Source organism: Ranitomeya variabilis, chromosome 7 (assembly GCF_051348905.1).
Source record: "Ranitomeya variabilis isolate aRanVar5 chromosome 7, aRanVar5.hap1, whole genome shotgun sequence".
Lineage (NCBI taxonomy): Eukaryota > Metazoa > Chordata > Amphibia > Anura > Dendrobatidae > Ranitomeya > Ranitomeya variabilis.
The window spans coordinates 81450204-81477823 of NC_135238.1; the positions used below are offsets into that span (position 1 = coordinate 81450204).

The window sequence follows — 27620 nt, forward strand, 5'->3', positions numbered from 1 at the left end:
TATCCACAAAATGATTGGTGTAGCAAAAAAAAAAAAAGACAACCGCCCCTTCCAAAAAAACAGAATTACATTTTGTCACAATTTCATCCTACAGATATTCTTTTTGAAGCACATTACATGGTTAAAAATGCCCTCATAGTGGTTGTGAATGGAAAAATGAAGCCTCTTGGAAGACAGTAGGGTCCGATTCACTTGGTCAGTATTTTACCTCAGTATTTGTAGCCAAGACCAGGACAGGAACAGAGAAGTGTAACTATAAACAGGTCACCACTTCTGCATTATCACCCACTCCTGGTTTACAAATACTGAGGTAAAAACAGTGTGTGAACGTGGTGTAAGCAGCAGACACCCACCCAGGCCTCGTGTGGTTAATACACCGGTGTAATGTGACACCCGCTATACAGAGAGCGCACACACGTGCAGACCATAACGCACAGCACCATGACCGGTAGTGACTAGCTGACTCGCCGCAGGCCCGCAGGCCCGCAGGCCCGCAGGCCCACGGACGGACAGACCCGGTCCCGCACACCCAGACTGTGTGAGACCGAGAAGTGAAGTGAAATATGACTGACTCAGGAGTCAGAGGACAAAAGACTAGTAGCCACGCCTCTTTGCCGCCGACTAACCAATCAGACTGAAGGATTTCAGTACACTCGTTAGAACAGAACAGGCAGATGCCGGGACTGTTCCATTCGCCCGCCCGCCGCGCCTATCGCTCCAGTCATGAAAATGCTGCTTGTCAAAGTGTTACAATGATATAAATAGCGATGAACCAAATATTAATACAGGAAGGCGAATAGTTCTGTTTAATACGAGTTAAAGATACCCGCGAAAACACAGAATTCTCGCACAATATTTCCTCCTCCGAAGTGTTGCAATGGTCCAACCCACATATAAAAAGGAGGTTGCGCCGCACACGTTTGCAGACATTTGTGTGGCGCGGAGTGAGGAGGTTGCGTGTGAGGTTGTGTTAGCAATAGAACAGGTTTAGAGGGCACAAAACATCGGCAGGGGCACACGTGCGACGTTAGCCGCTTGTGCTAACGGCATCAGCCCGACTTTGTCGCTCTTCTAGGGGACCCTTACTGCTGCGACGAGCGCTGACCGAGCTGTGCCGCTAGGGGCAGCAGTGTGCTCCTCGGAGTATTCCTGACCTGTATGCTGGAGGCTTTTTTGCCCGGACTTTTCGTCCTTTTTGTGGTGGCAGATCAGCCCCTGTGGTCCGCGGCGGGAGGGTCCCAGCTCCACGTGCAGACAGTGCGTTTGTCAGCAGAGCTGCTCCCATAAGTAATGCTTTGTGCTGCTCATAAATCACCATGAACGTGCCAAACGACTCATACGTGTCCATTAAGGACATTAAGACCGGCCAGAAAAACTTAAATGTCATCTTTATTGTCCTGGAGATAGGTAAGTGGGCAGCGGGGCTGAGCATGCCCCAAGTGCGGGGCGACACGTGGCGCCGCCGGCTGTTGTGCCCTGATATTACCGCAGGTCACCTCTGGGTGATCGCAATTGTCTCTTTTTCATGACTAAATTCCAGTTTTGTTTCCCATTTCAATTTCTCACACAGGCAGAGTTACAAAAACTAAAGATGGGCATGAAGTGAGGTCCTGCAAGGTGGCAGATAAAACGGGCAGCATCACAGTCTCAGTGTGGGATGAAATTGGAAGCCTTATTCAGCCAGGAGACATAATTCGCTTAACAAGAGGGTATGTTATAATGACTAGGCGGTCACGGGCTGCTGATGGACGTGTGCGCCTCCGATGTGGCCCCTGACACCTACATTCATGGGGAAACTGGAGGGGCTGTCAAGGCAAAGCATCTAGACATCTGCGTTCGGGCCCACTCACACGTCCGTTTTTTAAGGACAGCTAATACGGACACACGCACACCCATTGTGTTCAGTGGTGGTGCACTCATGTCAGGTTTTTCCACCCAGATCTCGTGTCTGTGTGAAAAACCTGCATACGTGTGTTTTTTTTTTTTTTTGTTTTTTTTTTCACGCATCACGGACAATATGCGTGCTGCACACTGATGACACGGATGGGAGTTGGAGTCAGTGTATTAAATTAATAATTTAACAAAATGAAGCTTTCCGGTCTATTAACATCAGCTCAAAGCTGTTTGCTTAGCCTCTACTGGTTATTATAGGGGAGATCAAAAAAGACGTGGGGTCCCCCCTCTAGTTACTAACCAGCAAGGGTTAAACAGACAGCTGCAGGCTGATATTAATAGCCTAGGAAGGGGCCATGGATATTTGTCCCCTCCCAGACTAAAACATCAGCCGTTCTCCACCCGAGAAATGGCGCATCCATTAGATGTGCCAATTTTGGCTCTTAGTCTCCGTGCTTCCCACGTGCAGTGGCAAGTGGGGTAATAGTTGTGGGCTTGATGTCAGCTCTTTTGTGTTTGCTGACATCAAGCTCAGGGGTTAGTAATGGACAGGCATCTATAAGATACCCCCCCATTACTAACCCCATAGTCAAATTTAATAAAGACCAAGTAAAGTCCTTTAATTGAAATAAAAACTCCCCACTCTCTACACCCATTTATTGACCTAAAACTAAGGCCAAGTTATACTCTCCTTTCTACCGATAATCCATTAATGCCTATGTCCCACGACGATTCAGATGGCTTGGTGATCGATCATATCAGTGATGTCACTGCTCTCCACGCCAGCTGGAACACACTGAGCTGATCATGAGAACGTGGCTGTGTGACCAGCGGTGACCTTAATGACATCACCACTGGTCACATGCAACCATGTTCTCATGCTCAGCTCAGTGATGTGACCACTCGTCAAACCATCCAGATCATCGTGGGACATTGGCATTAGTGGATTGTCGGCGGAAAGGTGAGTATAACTTTGCTTTTTTTATTTTTTGTTAAATAGATGGCTAAAAGAGGGTTGGGGAGTGTTTATTTCAAATAAAGGACTTTACTGTGTCTTTGTTAAATTTGATTATGGGGTTAGTAATGGGGGTTTCTTATAGACACCTCTCCATTACTAACCCCTTGGTTTGATGCCAGCAATCATCACTTAACAGCTGACATCAACCCCACAACTATTACCCCACTTGCCACCACACCAGGGCAAGTGGGAAGAGCGGAGGCTAAGCGCCAGATTTGGCGCATCTAATGGATGCATAATTTCTGGGGTGGCTGAGGGCTGATGTTCTTAGTTTGGAGGGGTCAATATCAATGGCCTCTTCCAATGCTATTAATATCCGCTCGCAGCTTTCTGTTTAGTCTTTGCTGATTAGAAAATATAGAGGGGACCTCATGTAACTTTTTTTTTTTTTTGGAGAGGGGGAGGGGTACCTCCTTTAATAACCAGTAAAGGCTAAGTAAACGGCTGTGAGCTGATATTAATACCCTGGGAACCTTTATGGCTATTGGCCCCTTCCCAGAATGTTAACATCAGCCATTAGCTGTCTGCTTTCCCTCAGCTGGGTATGAAAATTAAGGGGGATCTCGCACCATTTTATTTAAACAATAAATACAAGTACAGAAAAAGGTAAAGCACTGATTAGAAATCACACTGACGTATTTCTATTTAGTTCCTTATTGCTATCTATATCTTTGAGCATCTTTAATACTTAAAACTCTTAATTTCTAGCCTGCATTTCATTCCATATGTGTCGCACTGACACCACAAGGTCACGCTGATGTCAGACACGGACCACGGATCTCACCAGGACTGGGTTTTCCAGTACAGGAATCGCCTGGACTGTGAAGGCTGACTTGACTGAGCTGTATAACCTATAGTGATGAGCGAGTATACTCGTTGCTCAGGTGGTCTCCGAGTATTTGTGAGTGCTTGGAGATTTCGTTTTTGTTGACGCAGCTGCATGATTTACAGCTACTAGCCAGGCTGAATACATGTGGGGGTTGCCTGGTTGCTAGGGAATCCCCACGTGTATTCAAGCTGTAAATCAGCTGAGGCGTGGAAAACTAAATCTCCGAGCACTTACAAATACTTGGAGGTCACCCGAGCAACGAGTATACTCGCTCATCACTAATAACCTACCAATTTAGACTAGGGTAGACTAGGTGCCTGATTCTCCAGCAGATGCTTCTTCATGGTGCTGGCATCGTCACTTTTGCTGCTGATGGACCCAGTTAACCATGTCCTGTGTTCTTGAAGGGAGCTGGATGACTGCTTATATCAGTGGTTGAGACGCGTCCCTTCTGTCATATCTGATACATGCACTTAAAGTGGGCTGCCATAGCTGTAGAAATGAGCAGGGAGTCAGCCGGCCCCCTTGTCACAATGGGTCTGTCATGTGCTGATACAGGAAAAGCTGTTGTGTCTAGCACTTGGCCTATTTGAACCATATTAGACTAAATTCACATTATGGGCTCTATATATTAAAGGGGTTGTCTGTTCTTAAGCTACAAGTCTGCAGTCACCTTTATGTGAGCACAGACTTGTGAATCCCCACATTGAGCATGCTATGAGGATTCTGTGGCTCAGGAAGCGGTGGGCGCATTACTGCAAGTATACAATTTCCAGACATTCAGTCACATGCCACCTAGATGGGCACAGCCTCGCTCAATGCAAGTGTATTGAGCGAGGATGGAAACAGTCTAGTCTGTATGTGAACGGAAGTATGCAAACTGCAATACTTGCAGTCTCCTGACCGCCCGCTCCCGGCACGGGAAAATCCTCGAAGTGCGTGCAATGTGAGGACTCGCAAGCCTGCAGTCGCATGGAGTGACTGCAGACTTGTATGTTAAGACTAGACAACTCCTTTAAGACTGGTGTTGTACATTTCAGCCTTAAAAAGATTGTCCACTACTTTAACATTGATGGGTAATCCTTAGAATAGGTCAATCAATGGAGGTGCGACACGTTTTTGAAGGCTGCTGAAATGGACCAGTCAGTGATGGAGCTGCATTGTGTAGCTGTGTTTACTGTGTAGTGGTCGTGGCCAGGTACTGCACATCCGCCCCCAATCTAAAACAATAGGGGGCGGATGTACACTACTCACCCGCGGCTGCGCTGTGCAACTCCGAAACTGGTCCGTACCGGACGACACAGCTGTTCGGCAGGAGTGCTGGGTGTGGCCAACCCCCCTATAATCAGACATTAATGACCTATCCTAGCCAATCAATGTTAAAGTACTGAATAACTTCTTTAATGACGGGGCGAGGTGTAGTAAGAGGAGCCTGATTCATTAAGAGGCACATTCCCCTTAATGAATTGGGCACATCTTTACATGTGGCGTGCATCAGGCAGAGACTGGAGTAAGATTTCCAGCACATGTTACGCCATGTCGGGTCATGAATTAGACTTGTGGGTGTTGCCATGCCTCTGTCCGCCCATGCTCCACCTTCTCCTGCAGAAGAAAACTCCAAGTCCAAATTTTTGCATATCTCTGTAAAATTGAGAAAATTTGCACACCTGAAGTGTTTTACTCCAGTTTTTTGTTTTATACACCTTGATGTGTTGACCCCTGTGTCTCTGCCTCATTTGCTGTCCCATCAGGTTCGGTCATATGAGGCAAACTGGATCCAGTGTCTGCTCTTTTTTTTTTTCTGACATTGTTTTATTCTGGAAACATTAGCACACTAGTCCACGCTACTGTGTCTGGCATAAAAGGCAGACTCCACCAGAAAAAACTAAAAATGACATCCAAAATTGCAGACTTTGGAGTTGTGACTGGCTCTGTCGTGGTTCCACTTGAATCCCACTCCACTGGCCTTCAGGTGCAAATAAACAACACGTCCAAAACTCAGGTGGGTGCCCCTGATGGAGCCAGGAAAAGAGGCGGAAGCATCATGAGAATGGAGCCCAAGTTTGTAGGTGAAAATACATTGGAAATCCTTTTTCCTTTGCATATATTTTGGGTGTAGCTTAGTTATCGTGGACCCCCAAACGATTCCAGGAATGTACTATAAGAAAGCCAGATGGTACTCTTCTTCCCTGTGCCGCTGCTGCCCATTGATTGGCTGCAGTGGTGATGTGTAAGGTTAGTTTACAGCAGCAGCTATCGCAGAGGCTATAGCAGCAGTGTGGCACGGCAGAGGCTGGTAATTGGCTTTATTTTTCTATATAGCAGGGATTGTTTGAGTTTCACTATTAGAAAAGTGGAAAACCCCTTTATGAGGGAACTGATAGAAGCTTGGGGTTCTAACTAAGTGGTCTTTAGGATTTTTTTTTTTTCCTAATAAAAAATTGGGTTCTATGCATAATTAATCTCCTGCTTAGTACTAGAAATCATGGCAAGTGGATAGTGTGCTTGAAGTAGTGATGGTCCCTGTGGTCACACACAGTAAGTGTTAGACCAGTGATGGTGGCTGACCTCAAGCACTGAACATGGGTGTGCGGCTACCTAGCTGTCTGTGCTGAAATTATAGCATGGGGTGAGGGCATTATGGGACTTTGTTCCTTGCTGTAGTTTTTACCATAGGAGTCCCTGTAAACATAATGCTATGAGAATTACTATCTCTACAGCAGAGATCGTGCACATACATGCATACATACATACATACATACATACATACATACATACATACATACATACATACATACATACAGCTGTTATAGCCCTGTTTTATATGGAAGCGTGCAGTCTCTAGGGTTTGTCGTTCCATCCCATGTCCTATTATGCAGGCCTTCTACCCTATGAACGTTGCTGCAATTGTCCATTGCCACCAATCAAGTTTCACCTGTAATTTTTCAGGGGCTCTTGAGGGAGAACAATATGGCTACCCGATTGCTTGTCAAGGGTAACAGTTCCACGTTCATTGCACCAGGCTCCTAGGAGAGAGTACAGCTTGTAAGGGGGTTCTGCACAGTGGCACACAGTACCGCTGCTTCTGTAGTGACTCTCCATACTCCACCATGCCAGGTGCATGGACTCTGATCCATTGGGGAATGTGTATTCCCTCTATTGCCCTATCCCTTTATCAATTGGTCGTGCCTGTAAATGGATGAGTGCAGAGAATTCTCCTGCTGCTGTCCTGGATACTAATGATGTTCTTGCTTACCCTAAACATGGGAGGATTTAGCTCGCTTATAGTTATTAGGAGACATGTTTATAGAAATTGGACAGACAAGGGGTCTGAAAATGAGAGGTGACTTATTAATCAGTGATGGTTTGACTTGTGGGATCCGCACCGATTGGCAGAATGGGCACTTCTAGAATAGTGCCTGACTGTTGCTGCATTCAACCACTAGGGGGCTTCTGGGAAGAAGCGTGTGACACTCCTCAGGCCCCTAGAGACTGCATGGGGCCCGCAGCGTCCAGGCCTGTGCCCCACCGCTCCATTCTAATAGGGATAAAAGTGTCCATTTTGCCAATCAGTGCGGGTTTCTTCTTTTTACCACACAACCCTTTAATATTATCATTATTTTTATATTCTGGAAATTGATATTGTGCTGCCATGATTTTACAGCTCTGCTTGCAGTTACTAGGATGCCAATTTCCATAAATTTCCCCAAGGTATTTTCCTATGAAGTCAGCTTCTTGTGCAGCATGAATCATGTGAAGGAAAGCTCGGTTTAATAGACTGGCTCTAACAACCACTGACGTATCAGGATCTGCTGGGTGACTACTCGTGTATGGGAGAACACTGCACAGATGGCCATTCCCTCATGTATACTTCTCCGATCCTCTTGTGGCTGAGCTGTCCTAACATAAAGGAGGACCGCTGTATGTGTACACTCTATGGACACATGTATTGGTCACCTGCCCATTACACCTACAGGAGCTTTTGACATCCCAATTTGCATCCATAGTCATTAACATGGAGATGGAGGCCCCACCATGCTCTGCAGCCAAGACAACTTGTGCTCTTCTGGGAACATTCTCGAAAAGACTTCTCCTCTTCATCTGTGGGAAGTTTTGCCCATTCATCCAGAAGAACACGTTTCCATTGCTCCAAGATCTCGTAGTGGCGGCTTTACACTATTCCATCTGACACTGTGGTGTAAGGCTTGCAATTGCTTGGCCATGGATACTTTGCCAAGAAGTTCATGATGCACCATTTTTGTACTGATGCTAATGCAGAGGAGGTTTGGACCATTGCCGTTGGAGACCTCAAAACATGAATGACTTTATGCACTGTGCGACTTAGACCAGCTACCGTCAGAGTGGAGTTGCTCAGGGCTAACACTTTGTGGCTAAGCTGCTGTGGCTTTTATATTTCAGCGTTTTAATACTACCACTCAGTCCTCAGTAAGCCATCAGATTCTCATACACACAAAAAAAATCTATTTTTTTTGTTTTTCGTCACTGTTTTGTCTCAGATTTCCTTTATCTGGGTGGTCAGGAGACCTAATAAAACCGTGGGTGAAGGTCACCTTAAAATTAATACAAGTTTTACTAGGGGGGCGAAGGTCACCTTAAAATTAATACTAGTTCTACTAGGTGACGTCCCAGTAATTGATCTATCATGTGATAATCTGCTGTAGAATATATCCCACTAACAGGAGACCACACGTCTAACATGACCGGCTAGCTGAGTGATACACGTGGGAGAGTATTGCATGTGATCACTGCCGGGCCGGTGGTTGCAGCCGGTGGTTGCTGATGTGCATCTAAACAGGATCTAGCACAATTGCTTCCTTTTAGTGTTAACATAAGCAAACATGGTGAGCGATGTTCTCTGGCTCGCCTATTATGGCAGCCTGGCATGAGTTAGTACATGTTTCACAGTGCAAGCTAAGCGCACGGTCTGCACAGAAGAATGACTTATTGTTCAATGCTGAGCTGTAAGACAATCAGTGAAGAGGAGCCTGTGTTACTCCAGAGGCCGGTATGGCTGGCGGGCTGCATGTACTTTTCTTAGTGAGGATATGGCATGAATATGTCTTCGGAGTTACTTTTGGAGCTAGTGATGCAGGCAAAGTGTTAAACTGTACTGTGCGCTATACGGTATGTGTGACAGGTGTACATCTGGACACATCTGTGTTTAGAGAATCGGAGAGCACAATTTACCCCTATTAAATAATTACTGGGCTGCTTTCATCATGTAACACTGATATAAGGGAAAGTTTCCAGCATAATGGTAAAATCACGATTGTAATCTGGTGTTGCTGTTGGACAGGTGAGCCCTATGCCCCTCCGCATCCTCAATGCTTCCTGAATCACAGAAATGCCCGGCGGCCACCATGACACTGGGTATGCACAGTCCTGGTGTCACACTGCAGACTAGCGAGCGATTCCCTCTGCAATATAGGCTACTGATGTGCTATGCTGTGGAGCCAGGGTTAGTGGCTTGGACAGTGACCCTCTGCAGGCCGATCGCAGAGGGAAGCACTCAGCCCATCAGACCCTGCACAGTGCCACAATGTCAGATCACTGCATGCCCAAAGGCAGAATGGCCCTCGTGGTATTTGGGAAGCAGGGAGACGGGGCACTACGGACACTAAAACCACGCCTCTGTGGGCGAGAGATCAGCAACTGGTCAATCTAATTACAATATGCAGGAACGCAAGATTAAAAAGCTGATTTTTACCATTACACTGGCATCTTTCCCTGAAAGACATCCTGATGGGGAATCTCGATTGAGCCCCATGGGGACAGCGATGATGTCTGTAAAGCGCTGTGGAATTAGTGGCGCTATAGAAGTGAATAAAAGAAATAAACCTCATCGTTTGCTAGAAATCAGTGTTAAATGACAAATGCAGTGCTGTAATTGGCTAATAGGGGTAAATCCTGCTGTGAGGTTCCCTTTAGGGTGATTTATTGGGAATGGCCAAGTATGAATCTGAAGAAGGCTCTTCACCACCAATTTAATAAAGTATGACAATGGCATGCTGATTCCCGTAAATTATTTTCTGTGCGTGTATTGCAGACATTTCCAAAGATTTAACTAAATTCTGTCTAGGGTTGCAGAGAAATCCACAGCAGCAAATTTACATCAAATCATTCTGTTTTTTGCCACCATTTTGTTTTTTATTTTTTTCCAGATATGAGAATGCCACTTAGTGTTTTGGCATGTTTCCAGTAACACTAGTTGTCCCTAACTGGTCTTGGCTTCCATTGATGACTTGTAAATATGCCCAGGGTGGGCCGGCTGCCGTGCAGTCTCCAGCTTGTGGTAGTAGATGCCGTCCCTGCTGATCTGTGCTGTTCACAGCCCCTGCCTCTGTCCTGCACCCTGCACATGGCTTGTGGCCATCATGTGACTGTAGGACATCGGAGTCCTGTAACGTGTACTTCTTCTCCGTGTCCTTTCATGGCAGGGGAGATATTTGGTCAGACAAACCCGTGCACTTTGCCCATAACAAACTGCTTATGATGAGTGATAAGAAGCAGCGCCGTTAGTGCTCGAGCCCTCCAGACATTGCTATTGTGTCAGAACAAGACCCGGCTGGTGTCCACTTACGACAAAGTAAGAAAGTCCCTTTTAGAAATGGGATCCAATACAGGTGTTGGTATTTACAAATTTACAAGGATGTACGGGTATTAGTTTCTGGTTTTAACAGCTGTCCGTGAGCCTAAAGATTTAACCTTTCTGTTTTTCAGGTATGCTTCCTTGTGGAAAGGCTGTTTAACACTGTACAGCGGCCGAGGAGGGGAGCTGCAGAAGATCGGAGAGTAAGTACCGCGCTTGTCCTCCTCGCCTGGTGCCCTCACTGAGGCTTTCTCTGTTCTGCCCCCAGCCGAGCTAGAAACTCCAGTGTTTCTCTAGTGTTTTGGTACAAGTGCCTCATATTCTTCCATGATCCTTTTTTCTTTCTTTTATACACACATAAGCGAGTTTGATACGTTGCATTGATGTGCTCCGATCAGAGAACCTTTTATGATTGCTTTATCATCCATTATAGTAACTTGTATTGCACATGGAAATTAACACTCGGTGTAAGATGGGAACAGAAAAAGTTCTTCTCAATTCTGACACATGTGCAGGAAATGCAGTGCAGGTCCCGCTGGGGAGCAGAATAGGGGTCTCTGGACCCCCCACCTGCCTTGTGATCTGGCCACTGTCCATTAACTCCATGGGGGAAAAAGAACGGGCTGCATATACGCACGGCTCTCTTCACTCAGAAATAACCAAGCAAGTGTATAGCGTATGTATACTTTTTAAAAGGGAACATGTCACTTTACAAAACCTACTATTTTGCTGCAGATATGGCATTAGACTGCAGGTGATCCACTTAAGAGCCTTGTGCACATGACCATATAATTCGGATGAGAGATCTGTTTACTAGAAAAACGGATTGGTCCAAGTGCAATGTTATTCAATGAGGCAGTGCAGATGAATGAACCGCAGCATATTTGGCAGGTATTTGGTCAGTATTTTACCTCAGTATTTGTAAGCCAAAACCAGGAGTGGGTGATAAATGCAGAAGTGGTGACGTGTTTCTATTACATCTTTCCTCTCATTATTCCACTCCTAGATTTGGCTTATAAATACTGAGGTAAGATACTGACCAAATATTATTATTTATTATTATTATTATTATTTATTGTTATAGCGCCATTTATTCCATGGCGCTTTACAAGTGAGGAGGGGTATACATAATAAAAACAAGTACAATAATCTTGAACAATACAAGTCATAACTGGTACAGGAGGAGAGAGGACCCTGCCCGCGAGGGCTCACAATCTACAAGGGATGGGTGAGAATACAGTAGGTGAGGGTAGAGCTGGTCATGCAGCGGTTTGGTCGATCGGTGGTTACTGCAGGTTGTAGGCTTGTCGGAAGAGGTGGGTCTTCAGATTCTTTTTGAAGGTTTCGATGGTGGGCGAGAGTCTGATGTGTTGTGGTAGAGGGTTCCAGAGTAGGGGTGATACGCGAGAGAAATCTTGTATACGATTGTGGGAAGAGGAGATAAGAGGGGAGTAGAGAAGGAGATCTTGTGAGGATCGGAGGTTGCGTGTAGGAAAGTACCGGGAGATGAGGTCACAGATGTAAGGAGGAGACAGGTTGTGGATGGCTTTGTACGTCATGGTTAGGGTTTTGTACTGGAGTCTCTGGGCAATGGGGAGCCAGTGAAGGGATTGACAGAGGGGAGAGGTCGGAGAATAGCGGGGGGACAGGTGGATTAGTCGGGCAGCAGAGTTTAGAATAGATTGGAGGGGTGCGAGAGTGTTTGAGGGGAGGCCACAGAGCAGGAGGTTGCAGTAGTCAAGACGAGAGATGATGAGGGCAAATACTGAAGATGTGAACATAGCTTTACTCAGGAAATCTGAGACTCTCCCATTCAAGTCTGAGTTTGAGGGGAAAAAAAAAATCAAGCCATACGGAGCCACAGAATAGCATCCAATTTTTACGGACTACAGTGCAATTCTGTAACTGTAAATGGTTCTGTACTTGATCACCTACTGCTGCGCAAAAAACTGATTGCATAGGCACAACAAGAGATAAAATAAAGTGTCTGACTTTTCTGGATGAAAAATGTGTGTGTGTGTACACACATAATGTATACACCCATTATATAGATATATAGTGATAGATACCCTCATGTTACCCTAACCTTACAATGTGGCCCTACAAAGGGTGTGGCCATCTGGAGAAAACAAACCTGTTTTCTCCCTGGAGTTCCTGGCTTTCAGTAATGGGGACAGGCATCTCCAGTCAGCGCTCACTGTCCTGTGAGTGGTGGCTGTAAGCATGGCCTGTCACGCATGCCCCATGACTGAAAGCTGGCGGCTCCTGAGAGACTAAGTTTGTGTCTCGGTAGCCATACTTTCAGTAAGCTGGCCAGGCAGCATTTTATCTGCTGGTGAATGGTGTGTTGAGGCGACAGACTGCCTTTATGCTCTATACACAGGATGTTTATGGGTTCTATCAGTGGGGTGTGCCTGTAAATCATCTGATGTGCCCATGATGTAGGCCATACATGTGCTTTTGGTATTTTAGATAAACAGTTTCATTTGACCGTGTTGAAAAAGTTCACATACTGCAATACTGTAAAGTGGCTAGATGGACTGTTCACTGAAACGCCCATTGTGTGTGATTCTGTGCTCTCAATTCAAGTGGCTTCTAGTGGTCAGAAATCTAAGGTTCAGCATCTGCCAATGCTTCCTAATTTCACTAGTGCCTCTGTGGAAGGATTGGGTAACGGCCTTGATAAGGGTCTGACTGCTGTAGTAAAATGTCACTTCTCCGTGTGCAAAAGTGTATGTGCTGCAGGGAAACTCTCTGCCATATCACATGTAATATATGTAAGTCGGTGATTTCATGAGGCCAGCTTCACATGAATAGATGTAAAAATCTGTTTTGTAAAAAACAAAACAAAACAAAACAAAAAACAATTAACAAAAAACAAAAAGACTTCAGCAATCTAGTTATGTACATCTGTTTTTTCATATCTTTATCGCATCCGTATGTTCATCTGCACATGATTTTGTTGCAGTTTTTACACATGAACAATTTAATGAATAATAAAGGCTAAATGGTTTCCTATATTAATAATTGTAATGGTTCTGTATGACGTACGGATGGTACCCGTATGTGATGGTTCATGTGACGCCACCATTGACTTGTGTTGGTCCCGCTGTCCGTATGCTACCTGTTTTGCATACAGACATTTATACTCATCTGGACAAGCCTTAATACTAAGTAAATACCCTTCCTCTCCTTACTGTTACATGAGGTCTTCTCAATCTTTATTTAATTTCTTTTTCATATAAACCTTGTTCTTGTTCTCCCAGTAACCCTACTCCCTCATTCCATGATTGCACGGCACGACCTAGATAACTGGCAGAATGAAACAAAAACTTGTAGTACCATAAAAACCTAGGAACTAAGCAGTGCGGTGAGCTTGGGTCTATTGATTCATCTGTAATGACCTACGCAGGATTTATTTTGCATACTGGTCTCATTACTTTTCAATCATGATCTGTGCAGAGTTTTCATTAACTATTTCTGAACTCCAAGAGCGGTGATGGCAAAAGTTGCCTCCCTTGCTTGTGTATAAAGGTTGCACTGCCTTCTGCCTCTTTCCCTGCACCAAGTTTCAGGAGTTTATTGAAAAGTATAAGATAAGCCGTTTAGCTGCCGCTGCTTCCACCCTGTGGTGAATGTGCAGAACTGCATGCTGTCACTGAGGACACTGCTTATACAAGCACACATTGAACGCAGCTGCTGTGCGCCTCCTGGCTCTCTGGCTTAGGGGAGATGTAGAAAACTACATGCAAAGGTCTGCAATATGTCGCTGACTGCCATTGAGTTTGTGATTGGGGAGGAAGAACTGCTTTTGCTTAAAGGGCATTTAATCTTGCTATTTCCTGCAGTTTTTCTCCCAGCCGCTCGCTGTGTAGGGATCAGTCATATTAGATGAGCACAGCCGCGCATGGAAAAGCTCAATACATTAAAGTCCCCCTTTTTTAGCATAGTACCTATAGTTATCACTGCTGTCTGGTCCATGGTCACCTGCAACAAGTCCAGATTTCTATACAGGCAATGATCCCTCACAAGTGGGCAAGGGTTTTATGGTGCTGATTCTAGGTGGCATCTGCACCTGCCGTTGTGTGGCTGTTTAATGGTCTTTCAGAACAAACTTGTCTTCACTGTTCTGGTTTAATGTGACATGACTAGCAGCATGGAAATCTAAAGCCCCCTATTCACAGGCCACCGCAATGGGAGCTACCACCCACTCCCCTGACCCAAGGGTGCACGCTCTAGGGCTGTGAAAAGGTACAGCCACCTCCTTGCTAGGCAGATAATGGCCGCGATGGATCAGCTAGAAGACGGGCATGGTGACGAGGCTGTTACTTTTGGGATATTTGCTTTGTGGGCAGGGCTGTGGAGTCAGTCCATTTTGGTGGAGTTGGTATAAAATGGACCAACTCCCAAAATATATAGTAAATTGGGTTCAGTGCAGGATGTGCAGAATATTTTTCAGAAGAATTTGGGAAAGTTCTGAAATGTCTGTTCTGTTCCTGATCCAAGCTTTTACCTGAGATGAATCTGCATGGTGCATTTCTGCATATTTACAATTAGTTACTATGTTCTAAAGTTGTATTCCAATAAACCTATTGTATCATGATGGTGATGACAAGCCTGAGGTTACCATTTTACTACAGTAAGTAAATGTATCACTTAACCATTAGCCATGTATTAGGGAGTCGGAGTCAGTGGGAGGTTTGGCTTGCTGACTTCACAGCTTAATCCTCTTTCACACTTCAGTCTTCTGGCGTCTGTCAAAATCCGTTGTCGCGACGGATCTGTCAAAAATAATGAAAAACTGAAACAGCGGATCTGGTTTTTCATCCATTTCTTTTGTTTGTTTTTTCTCCGACGGATCCGTTTTCTCATATCTCCAAATGAGAGGCTCCCAAACGTGATTGGCTACTGGAAAATAATGGAAACCTATAATTGAGTGTTTTAACACCCCATCTTTGAGAGGTTGCAGAGCAAGTGACCGATTGCTGGCTGGCAGAACTCTGGCTGGCTGGCTCGCAGGCAGGTTGCTGGCAGGCTTCTTGCTGGCACGTTGAGGAATGAAGCCACATGGCAGGTTTAGATTTGGGGCTGTCTGGCCAATTGGCTACTAAATACAGATTTGGAGCATGCTCCGTGTGTGGGAATAAAACCAAAACCCGAAATCCGTCGCTGGATTCCGTCATTTGATGGACAGTGATGATCCTGCGCCAGTAGGCTTCCATTCTAGCCAACGATGGACGCCGCTGGATCCGTCGCTGTCTGACTTTTCGACGCAGACAAAAAGCGTTACTTTGTCTGTCCTCTCCAGACGACGGATAAACAAATTCCGACGGATCCAGCGCACGACGGACGAAACGGGAGGCCATCCGTAATCCGTCGCTAATACAAGTCCAGCGGGCAAATTCGCTGGATCAGTATTTCTCACAAAATGACTGATTTTGACTGAAACAAAAAGATTGAAGTGTGAAAGAGGCCTTAGTTTGTTGGAACATTGTTTCCCTTTCAGGTCAGAGAACGCTATGTATAGAAAGCTTGCAGAAGAACATGCTTTTAGTTCAATTTTGTCATCCCTACGTGTTTGTTTTTTGTTTTTTTTTCTTGTTGTAAGATGAAGAAAAGATTATAATTTTCCTTAAAGGGAATGTCACCACATTTGACTTGCCATAAACTATTAATATTGGCATATAGGCTATAAACTGCTGAAATCAGTCCTCCCTGTGTGCCTCATATCAGATGCCTTGTTGTGGATAAATCATCTTTTATCACTTTATATAAATGACCCATTCCTGGCTCTTGAGAGGATGCTGCCTGGAAGATAACTCTACCTCCAGAGCTTATTTTACATATAGGATAGTTACCAGTGTGAGGCAAGTAACCAACATGGAAAAGGAGATGCAAAATGGCTGATCTCGGTGCAGAGCTGTGTGATTTATACCTGACACATCTGCAGGTTCCTCTCAGCCTCCATCTCAAAGGCTGACAGGGTTGCAATATTGTTACAATACAGCAGAGCTCAGGGAGCTGCCAAAAGTATGTCTGTAAGAAGGCAAGTTTAACTTCTCCTGTTCTTTGTTGGTTACTTGTCTCACGCTGGTAACTCCCCTTCATGTAGGATAATCTCTGGAGGCAGAGTTATCTTCCAAGGCAGTGTTCTCCCCAGAGCCTGGAAAAGGGGTCATTTGTATAAAGTGATAAAAGATGACTTCTCCACAACAAGGCATCTGATATGAGGCACACAGGAGGAATGTTTTTTTCTTTTTTCAGCAGTCTATAACCTGTATGTTTATATTAATAGTTAGGTCAAATGTGGTGACAGATTCCCTTTAAATCATTCCAAAAACCAAGGCAAAAATATTGTATGTGCTGCGAATACACAATTCCTACCCCTGCAATATAACTTTGGGCCAAAAACCTCATCATGGGTAAACTATGCAAAACCCCATGCAGGATACTTGTAGATTTATTGTATTTAAGATTGATAAGAAAAATGGAAGTTGCAAATTCAGTGGCTGAAACTATATATGTATTTGCATTTTGGTGTTGTGGCCACGTGGTTTAGCTAGTTCTTGTATTGCATTGGGTTATGCCAGTTGGCAGTGGGAGCAGGTGCTAAAACTTTACTTCCAGCTATTCCTCACTCATCCCCTGTACACTGTGAGCCCTCGTGGGCAGGGTCCTCCCTCATTCTGTACTTGTGTGTGCTCATGTTTATTGTACTTGTCTATGTATGCCCCTCTTTTCACATGTAAAGCACCATGGAATAAGTGGCTCTATAAAAATTATTATTAACATCAATAGTAAAAATCTGTTTTTTGGGGGGTTTTATCAAAACACAGCATGCAGTATCTTTTGCAATTTTTCTTAAGGGGCTGCTCAATAGAATTTCTAACTCCTGGATATTGCTTCAATCTGCAGGAATTTTTTTCCAGGTCTTTAATTATGCTGTGAAAAAAAAAAAAAAATTACACATTTTTGCAGCAATCCACTACTCATAACAAATTTAAAGGAGTTGTTCCTAGTGATGAGCACACATGCTCTCATAAGGTGTTAGAGGGTCATGTTCAGGTGCTAACTGAGGGTCTTCGCCGTGCTCGAAAAATATGGTCGAATCCCCGCGGCTGCATGTTTCGCTGCTGTTTGATAGCCGCAACACATACAGGGATTGCGTAACGTAACAATGTCACACAGTCCCCAGGAGAGCCAGCACCGACCCTGTTGGAACGACGCCGGAGGGGAGTGTAAGTGTTATGTTACTGCAGGCAAACAAATTGAGAAGGGATTGTTCGAGTAGTGGACAACCCATGTAAGAATCCAAGAATGATGCCTTGGATAAGATGATAAAGCAATCTGGAAAACCTCAATGTTTAGTCTTGTGGGTTTGGTGAATGTCCTGCTCGTAGCTTAGGTAGTTTAAGTTTCCTTCATAATTGATCAGTTCCCTGAGCTTGAGATGGATTCTCTTTTTAGATGTGTTTTGTTCACTTTTTCCCCTTATGTCCCTCATTTTCCCAACTCTAGGTTTTGTATGGTGTATTCAGAAGTGCCAAACTTTAGTGAACCCAATCCAGACTTCACCAACCCACAACAGAAAGCCAATCCAAATAAATCCGTAAGTTGTTTTTTAAAAGCAGAAATAAAATGAGTCCTTAAAAGGGAACTTGTCAGCTGTTTTCATGTTGCCCAAATCACTGGAAGTTTGTCAATTACAGGAAATAATTATTTGATCCCTTGCTGATTTTGTAAGTTTGCCCACTGACAAAGACTTGAATAGTCTATAATTGTAAGGGTAGGTTCATTTTGACATTAAAAGAATATAAAAAAATTTAATCCAGATTACCACATTGTATAAATTTATTTGCATTTTGCAGTGAGAAATAATTATTTGATCCCACTGGCAAACAAGACTTTATACTTGGTGGCAAAACCCTTGTTGGCAAACACAGCAGTCGGATGTTTTTTGTAGTTGATGAGGTTTGCGCACATATCAGGAGGAATTTTGGTCCACTCCTGTTTGCAGATCATCTCTAAATCATTAAGATTTTGAGGCTGTCGCTCGTCAACTCAGAGCTTCAACTCCCTCCCTAAGTTTTCTGTGGGATTAAGGTCTGGAGACTGGCTAGGCCACTCCATGACCTTAATGTGCTTCTTTTTGAGCCACTCCTTTGTTGCCTTGGCTGTATGTTTTGCGTCATTGTCTTGCTGGAAGACCCAGCCACAACCCATTTTTAATGTCCTGGCGGAGGGACGGAGGCTGTCACTCAGGATTTTATGGTACATGGCTCCATCCATTCTCCCATTGATGCGGTGAAGTAGTACTGTGCCTTTAGCAGAGAAACGCCCTCAAAACATAATGTTTCCACCTCCATGCTTGACAGTGGGGATGGTGTTCTTTGGGACATAGGCAGCATTTCTCTTCCTCCTAACACGGTGAGTTGAGTCAATGCCAAATACCTCAATTTGTCTCATCTGATCACAGCACCTTCTCCCAGTCACTCACAGAATCATCCAGGTGTTCGTTGGCAAACTTCAAATGGGCCTGCACATGTGCCTTCTCGAGCAGGGGGACCTGGGGGTCACTGCAGGATTTTAAACCTTTCCAGCTTAATGTGTTACCAATGGTTTCTTGGTGAATGTGGCCCCAGCTGCCTTGAGATCATTAACAAGTTTCCCCCCCCCCCCGTGTAGTTTTAGGCTGATCTCTCGCCTTTCTCATGATCAAGTATACCCCACAAGGTGAGATTTTGCATGGTGCCCCAGATCGATGTTGATTGGCAGTCATTTTGTATTTCTTCCATTTTTATACCATTGCGCCAACAGTTGTCGCCTTCTCACCCAGCATCTTACTTATGGTTTTGTAGCCCATTCCAGCTTTGTGCAGGTCTTATGCTCTTGTCCCTGACATCCTTAGAAAGCTCTTTGGTCTAGCCCATGTTGTAGAGGTTAGTCTGACTGATTTGAGTCTGTGGTCAGGAGTCTTTTATACAGGTGACTATGTAAGACAGCTGTCTTTAATGCATATAACGAGTTGATTAGGGGCGTCTGACTGGTCTGTAGGAGCCAGAACTCTTAATGGTCGGTAAGGGATTAAATACTCATGTCCCACTGTAATATGCAAATAAATTTATACAATGTCATTTTTTATATTCTATCTGTGTTAAAATTTAACCTACCATTAAAATTACAGACTGTTCAGTGTCAGTGGGAAAACTTACAAAATCAGCAAGGGATCAAATACTTATTTCCTTTACTGTATACATGTCTCCTCATCAATTGTTTTCTCCCAAACACTGTGCCGGTTTATGGAAAAGAGCTCTTAAATGGCTCTGCCATGGGGAGACGTGTCCTCTAAGCAGCCTCTCCTTATTTACTTATAGGGAGAGACCTGACTATCTGCAGACCCTGGAGGGTAGATGCCAGTGGGATATGCTGACGAGGCTACTTTATTTCATTTTTTTCATGCCATTTTTCTATAAAATATTGCAGTATTCTAAAATAAAATATAGCTGCTTTTTTCATGATCTAGCCTGGTCTGTCCAAACTGCTCACAGGTTCCTTTTCCATATGTGAGTAAATGTATCATTTTGTATAAAATTTGTCTAATTGTCAAATTGACTGTAGGCAACTTTATCAGCAGCCAAATAAATGGCGTTTGTGCACAGATGGACACATGGCCTGTAGTATGTCATGTGCAGAGACCACTGATATGTCCAAGGGTTGCACTTTCCTCTAATTGTGCTTTCTTATGATGTCTGAAGCTGGTGGTATACGGTGATCAGATAGGATCGGTGATGAATGAATTACAAATTTGGTATTAAAGGGTATTCCAAAGTTTGACATTTTCTTCTATCCATGGGTGGTCTGACCACTGGGACCCCACAAATCCCAAGAGCTGGAAATAAGAAGAGCCATGTGTGAATATGGAGTGGTGGTCTTGCATGTACACTGCAGCTCCATTCCTTCTAATGGCAGTGGCATACCAGCCTCTCGCTGCACTGTGCTATCCCTCATGGTCCCATAAGGAAAAAAAATTCACATGAGGCTGTTTCTCTGGACTGGTGGGGTCCCGGCTGTCAGTCCCTAGGGGATAACTTTTCCATCGCTTATCACTTGATCATTCCCTTTTTAAGCCAGCTTTTGACACTTTGGGTGTCCTTGATTCCAGTTTTCAAGTAGTACTGAAAAATGGAGTCTACCTTTCAATGCATTTTGGAGGGTTTGCACTTTACTTTCTAATGGGTATAATAAAATGCACGTTGTCTTCCAGGTACATATGGATCAAAGCAATAATTCCCCACCAAACAATGGTAAGTGCATGGCCGCTTTAGTTTAAGAATTATTATTTTTTTTTTAACCTGCCACCAGCACTTGGAAAAGCCACGTTGGAACACCACGCTTTATTTTAATGTAAAGTGTTTAAAAAAAATAAATAAAAAAAAATCAGCACAACTTTTATAAAGTGAACCTGTCAGCAGATTTTGCCGCTATAAGATGCGGCCACTGCTTTTCAGGGCTTATCTACAGCATTCTATAATACTGTATAGAAGCCCCCGATCCGACCTGGAAGTGAAGAAAAATAAGTTAATATACTCACCCAGGTGCGGTCCGATGGGTGTCGCAGGGCCGGGTCCAGCGCCTCCCATCTTTTTGTGATGCTGCCCTCCTGGTTCTTCATGGCTCCCAGACATCGCTCTCCTGCGCAGGCGCACTTATCTTCTCTGCTAAGAGCAGAGTAAAGCACTGCAGTACGTTCCTCTGCCCTCAACAGGGCAGATAAGTACGCCTGCGCAGGAGAGTGATGCCGGGGAGCCATGAAGAACCAGGAGGGCGGCGTCACAAGAAGATGAAAGGCGCCGGACCCGGTCCTGCGACACCCATCAGACTGGACCGCCCTGCAGGTGAGTATAATATAACTTATTACTCTGTCGCCTCATTGGGGGACACAGGACCATGGGTGTTATGCTGCTGTCCACTAGGAGGCAACACTATGCATAATCTGAAAAAGATTAACTGTGGCTCCTCCTGTGCAGTATACACCCCTGGACGGCATCAGCCTTCTCCAGTTTTTGCTTAGTGTCGCAAAGGAGGCACACCTAAGATTTTTACTCCGTTTTTACTCCGTTTCCCGTTTTCCGATGGGATTACAGATGAAGAAAAGAGGGTCTCCTGTGAGACTCCCGGCATGGCTCCTTCCTCGGCCCCCTATTATGGGGTGCCCAGTTGAAGTTGAGATGGCTATTCCCCAACCTCTCGGGTGTTGGTTCGAAGTCGAGACCCCCCTCCTTCCCCAATTCCTTTTGGTCTCTGGGTTGAGGTCGAGGCGAGGATAAAGGCCCCTGAAGGTGTGACAAAAGCACCCTCCCTATCCCCCTCTGGGGGTATTAGGTTGAGACACCTCAGGTAGGGCCTGTACAGGCAGCATCCTACAGCTCCCAGCAATGGGCCAGCATACTGCGCCTGCATCCACGGACCCCAGCCCAGCTGCAGGCTCCTGTTGGGGCCGGGGGGAGTGCAGGCAGCCATGGCACATACAGACACAGGGCTCCCTGCGTCCCTGTCTCTGTGGCAGCACCAGCTCTATACTGCCTCAGGGGGACCCCAGCCGGGCTCCCCCTTCCGCTTATAGCCCCACCGCCATCCTGCCTTCAAATCTGGAGGGGTCCGGTTCAGATCCGACCCCCTCCCGGACTTTCGCGCCGGCCTGGAGCCCTTCTGGGCCTCAGGCATCTAATTTAGGCCCCGGCTTCGGCCTAGCTGAAGCAGCAGCTTCCTCTCCGCCCCCCGGATGACAAATATGACACTCTACAGTGTCATACAAGGGGCGGATCGAGACAGAGGGCGGGTTTTTTTATAGCCTTGCCGCCTTTTTCCAGCTCTCCGCCCCCTTCTCCTCCTCTCTCCTCTGTCTCTGCAGCCATTTTCGGCTGCAGATTAACCCTGCATCTCCCGGTCTGCAGGACCAGGACCAGGCAGCCAGTCTCCGGGGGGCACAGGACTGTGGATTTTCGGCGCTGGACCTAGGGGTACACTGGTGGGGTAAGATCACAGCTGGGTTATCTTTACTCAGCTGTGAATCCATATTACCTATAAGGCTCCCCTGTAGGTTCTCTACCCCTGTAAGGTCCATCTGCTGGCAGCACTTCTGCACTCTGTGCACTATGCCGGGCTCAAGGTCTAAGAGAACCAGGCAGAACTGCTATTATGCATTCTGCACAGCCTGCGGGACCGCTCTCCCCAGTAGCAGCACGTACCCGCATTGTCAGAACTGTATACAAACTACTGTCACACAAGAAGCCCCTGCCAATGCCTCGGTGTCTAATGCCACACCGGAATGGGCTACTCAGATATCGCAATCTATGACGCAGTCTATAGATAACTAACTTCCACATTGCTTCAGGCTCTGCAGGGTCATGCCCCGGCTATGACCGTTACCCAGCAAAGGGAGAGCTTGACTCAGGAACAAGATGACCCTGGCACATCCACGTCTAGGTCACGACGCAAGCGGATCCATACATCAAGTCCATCTGCGTCATCCCATAGCACACGGTCATCCCCCTCTAGGGAGAGACACCGTTGCTCCAGGTCATCTAGACCGTCCCATTCCAGGGACAGACAATGCAGATCTCCGCAATCACCAACCGGAGAAGGTCTCCTCCCCAGCTCACCTAGCAGGGGACGCCTCAGTGATACACAGGATTCGGAAGGCATCTGCGTCTCTGACTCAGACAGAGAAACGGAGGGGTCCCTGATCCCAATCCCTCCTAGCAATACAGCGCTAGTTGAGGACATAATATCGTCCATCCATCGGGTGCTGGTCATTTCTGATCCGCCATCAGAGGCCCCGGAACATCAGACTTCCTTTGAAGGACCTCTGAAGCCGCCTAAGGTTTTCTCTAACCACCAGAGTTTAAGGCGATCCTTAAAAAACAGCTCTCACAGCCTGAGAAAAAATTTGCTAATCGCAAATATCTGGAGGCGAGGTGCCCCTTCCCACAGAAGGACACCAAGGAATGGACAGATCCACCTGAAGTGGATCCCCCAGTCTCTAGGCTGGCAGCACAGACCCTCCTTACACCGCCAGATAGCTCAACCCTCAGGGACGCAGCAGACTGGCAGGTAGAACGCATGGCTCGTTCAATTTTCAAGGCAGCAAGGGCATCCATGGCTCCTGCGTTCGCTTCAGCTTGGGCTGCCAAGGCCATCCTGGCCTGGGCAAAGAATCTACAAGCCTTCCAAGCATCCGCTCCTCAACTGTCGGACCAAGCGGTTCAATTGCAGTTGTAGCAGATTACATGCTCCATGCAGCTCTGGTTTCAGCAAGGGGAGTCGCGGGGATAGCATCAAACCCCATCAGGCGTATCCTCTGGCTGCGGGAATGGAAAGCGGACGCAGCCTCAAAGAAGTCCCTCACGCACCTCCCCTACCTCAGTGGGAGACTTTTCGGTGAACAGTTGGATACTCTGAGATCCAACGCCACAGGGGGTAAGAGTACTTCTCTTCCCCAACTGAAACCTAAACGCACTTACCAGAAGCGTAACCAAACTCTATTCCGATCCTTTCGGAATTCCTCCGGCTGGTCCGTCTCACGTCCAGTACAAAATCGTAATCGTTCCCCACGCAGGGACAACTCACGATCGACGCAAAGGTCGGACAAGACCTGGCAGTCAAAAGCAGGCCAGTCTAAGCCCAGAGGAGGAAAATCTCAGACTTTCTCTTCCTCATGACTCACGGACTCCGGAAGACACCACACCGGTAGGCGGCCGACTTTTGCTCTTTCATCAAGTATGGCTGCCTATTACAGAAGACAGGTGGGTCATGGAACGTGTCTTCCGGATACAAAATAGACTTCACCTCCAACCCACCGGACAGGTTCTTCCTCTCTGTCCCCCCAAAACCGCCAGCCAAGGCTCGAGCCTACCACCAAGCGGTCTCCTCGCTTTATTAATCAGGAGTCATAGTACCGGTACCCACGACCGACCGCTTCCGAGGGTTCTACTCCAATCTGTTCGTAGTTCCCAAGAAAGGAGGCAGCGTACGGCCCATACTAGACCTAAAACAGCTCAACAAATATGTACGGGTCCGTCACTTCCGCATGGAGTCCCTTCGGTCCATCACTGCGTCCATGGAGAAGGGAGAATATCTCGCCTCCATAGACATACAAGACACATACCTGCATATACCCATTGCACCTGCCCATCAGAGGTTTCTCAGGTTCGCAATAGGCCAGGACCACTACCAATTCGTGGCTCTCCCCTTTGGACTCGCCACGGCTCCCAGAGTGTCACCAAGGTCATGGCAACAACCATGGACATCCTGCATTCCAGAGGCATAGTAGTCGTTCCATACCTGGACGATCTACTCATCAAGGCTCCCACCTTCAAGGTTTGCGAGCTCAGCGTCTCAATCACAACCGATACTCTCTGTTGTATGGGCTGGTTAATCAACCTACAAAGTCATCACCAACTCCGAGTCAGTCCCTGACCTTCCTGGGAATGTTATTCAACACTTCCAGGGGTCTAGTGCTCCTTCCCAAGGACAAGGCACTGGCCCTCCGACTAGCAGATGAAGAAAAGAGGGTCTCTTGTGAGACTCCCGGCATGGCTCCTTCCTCGGCCCCCTATTATGGGGTGCCCAGTTGAAGTTGAGATGGCTATTCCCCATGCTGCTCCTTCCCCAGTCCCTCGGGTGCTGGTTCGAAGTCGAGACTCCCTTCCCCAATTCCTTTTGGTTTCTGGGTTGAGGTCGAGGCGAGGATAAAGGCCCCTGAAGGTGACAATAGCACCTTCCCTTTCCCTCTCTGGGGGTATAGGTTGAGACACCTCAGGTAGGGCCTGTACAGGCAGCATCCTACACCTCCAAGCAATAGGCCAGCACACTGCGCCTGCATCCAGGGACCCCGGCTCAGCTGGGGGCTCCTGATGGGCAAGTGGTCCTCAGCGGAAGCGTCCATGCCCATCAACATCCTGAAAATTCGTGCCATCCTTCTGGCATTGAGGGCTTTCCATCACTTACTGGCAGCCTCTTACATCAGGATACAGTCGGACAATACCACGACTGTGGCATATGTGACTCATCAAGGGGGGACCCGCAGTACCCAAGCGACGCGGGAAGTGTCATATGTCCTCCGCTGGGCGGAGGACACAGGGTCGGTCCTTCGGCGGTCCACGTTCGGGTGTGGACAACTGGGAAGCAGACTTCCTCGGCCGACAAGGAATAGACTCGGGAGAGTGGTCTCTCCATCCCAAAATTTTTCATCAGATCTGTCTCCGCTGGGGGACCCCGGATGTGGACCTAATGGCATCCCATTTCAATGCCAAGGTCTCCAACTTCATTGCCTGAACTCACGATCCGCGGTCGCTCGGAGCAGTCGCTCTGGTTCAGGACTGGACTCAGTTCCAGCTTCTGTATATTTTTTCCACCTCTCCCCCTGATATCCAGAGGGTGAGGAAGATCAAACAAGAGGGAGTTTCAACTATCCTCATTGCAGCGGACTGGCCCAGACGCACATGGTACGCCGACATCGTACAACTCACAGCAGACGCCCCCTGGCGTCTCCCCGACCGCCACGATCTTCTATCACAAGAGCCGTTCTACCACCAGAACTCAAGGGCTCTCAACTTGATGGCGTGGCCCTTGAGACCTGGGTTCTAACCCAGGCAGGGTTCTCGACAGAGGTCGTTGCAACCATGATCAGAGCACGGAAATCGGCCTCTGCCAAGATGTATTACCGTACCTGGAAAGTTTTCTTTACCTGGTGCGAATCTCGTGGCTAGGTTCCACTCCCTTATTCCCTACCCAAAGCTCTTGGTTTTCTCCAAGCGGGTCTGGAAGCCAGTCTGTCATTGGGCTCGCCTAAAGCCAGGTGTCAGCCCTCTCAGTGCTTTTTCCAGAAGCGCATTGCTACCAAGCCGCAAGTAAGGCCTTTTCCTTCAGGGGGTTCCCCGATTGGTTCCCCCCTACAGACGACCACTAGAAACGTGGGACCTCATCCTGGTCCTGACAGCATTGCAGGAACCACCCTTCGAACCCTTAAGGAGGTCCCGCTCCGCCGCCTTTCCCAGAAAGTGGTTTTTTTTTTGGTTTTTTTTCCTGGTGGCACTCACCTCGCTACGCAAGGTGTCTGAACCGACAGCACTCTCATGCAGACGGCCTTTCCTGGCTTGTCACCAGGCCAAGGTAGTTCTTCGTACGGTCCCATCCTTCCTTCCGAAGGTTGTGTCAGACTTCCAACTCCATGAGGAAATTTCACTACCATCCCTTTGTCCGGTTCCGGTTCATAGAGTGGAGAAGGCTCTGCATACGCTTGACCTTGTCAGGCCTTTGCGTATATACGTGTCTAGGACTGCGTCCTTCCGGAGGTCTGATTCTCCTTTCCTCCTTCTGGAAGGCGGCCACAAGGGTAGGCCAGCTTCCAAAAGCTACTCTTGCCAGGTGGATCAAATCCACCATACAAGAGGTGTACCGCCTTAAGAATCTTCCTCTTCCAGCCGGTATTACGGTACACTCTACACGGGCGGTAGAGGCCTCCTGGGCCATTCGGCACCAGGCTTCGGCACAACAAGTGTGTAAAGCGGCCACTTGGACTAGCTTACACACATTTACTAAACACTACAGGGTTCATACCCAGTCCTCAGCGAGCCTGGGTAGATGTGTCCTGCAGGCGGCGGTGCCCTAAGTGTACGGGCCTGTCTGCACAATATTCGTTCATTGCTTCCCACCCAGGGACTGCTTTAGGACGTCCCATGGTCCTGTGTCCCCCAATGAGGTGACAGAGTAAAGGAGATTTTTGTGTACTCACCGTAAAATCTTTCTCTAAGGGTACCGTCACACAGTACCATTTTGATCGCTACGACGGTACGATTCGTGACGTTCTAGCGATATCGTTACGATATCGCAGTGTCTGACACGCAGCAGCGATCAGGGATCCTGCTGAGAATCGTACGTCGTAGCAGATCGTATGGAACTTTCTTTCGTCGCTTGATCACCCGCTGACATCGCTGGATCGTTGTGTGTGACAGCGATCCAGCGATGTGTTCGCTTGTAACCAGGGTAAACATCGGGTAACTAAGCGCAGGGCCGCGCTTAGTAACCCGATGTTTACCCTGGTTACCAGCGTAAACGTAAAAAAAACAAACCGTACATACTTACATTCCGGTGTCTGTCCTCCGGCGTCTCAGCTTCTCTGCAGTGTGAGCGCCGGCCGGAAAGCGAGCACAGCAGTGACGTCTGACGTCACCGCTGTGCTTTCCGGCTATGGCGCTTTACACAGTGGA

At 46.8% G+C, this 27620-nt stretch overlaps 1 protein-coding gene across 1 annotated transcript in view; it reads left to right on the top strand.

The window, feature by feature from the left end:
- The first annotated feature begins 922 nt into the window (after nucleotides 1-922).
- The window catches only part of NABP1 (nucleic acid binding protein 1), a 33272-nt gene continuing 6574 nt past the window's right edge, over nucleotides 923-27620 (top strand). Inside the window, exons 1-5 of the mRNA XM_077275376.1 lie at nucleotides 923-1407; nucleotides 1571-1709; nucleotides 10482-10553; nucleotides 17869-17959; nucleotides 20615-20654. Coding sequence (XP_077131491.1) covers nucleotides 1317-1407; nucleotides 1571-1709; nucleotides 10482-10553; nucleotides 17869-17959; nucleotides 20615-20654 — 433 coding nt within the window. The 5' untranslated portion in view covers nucleotides 923-1316. The remainder of the gene's footprint in view (nucleotides 1408-1570; nucleotides 1710-10481; nucleotides 10554-17868; nucleotides 17960-20614; nucleotides 20655-27620) is intronic.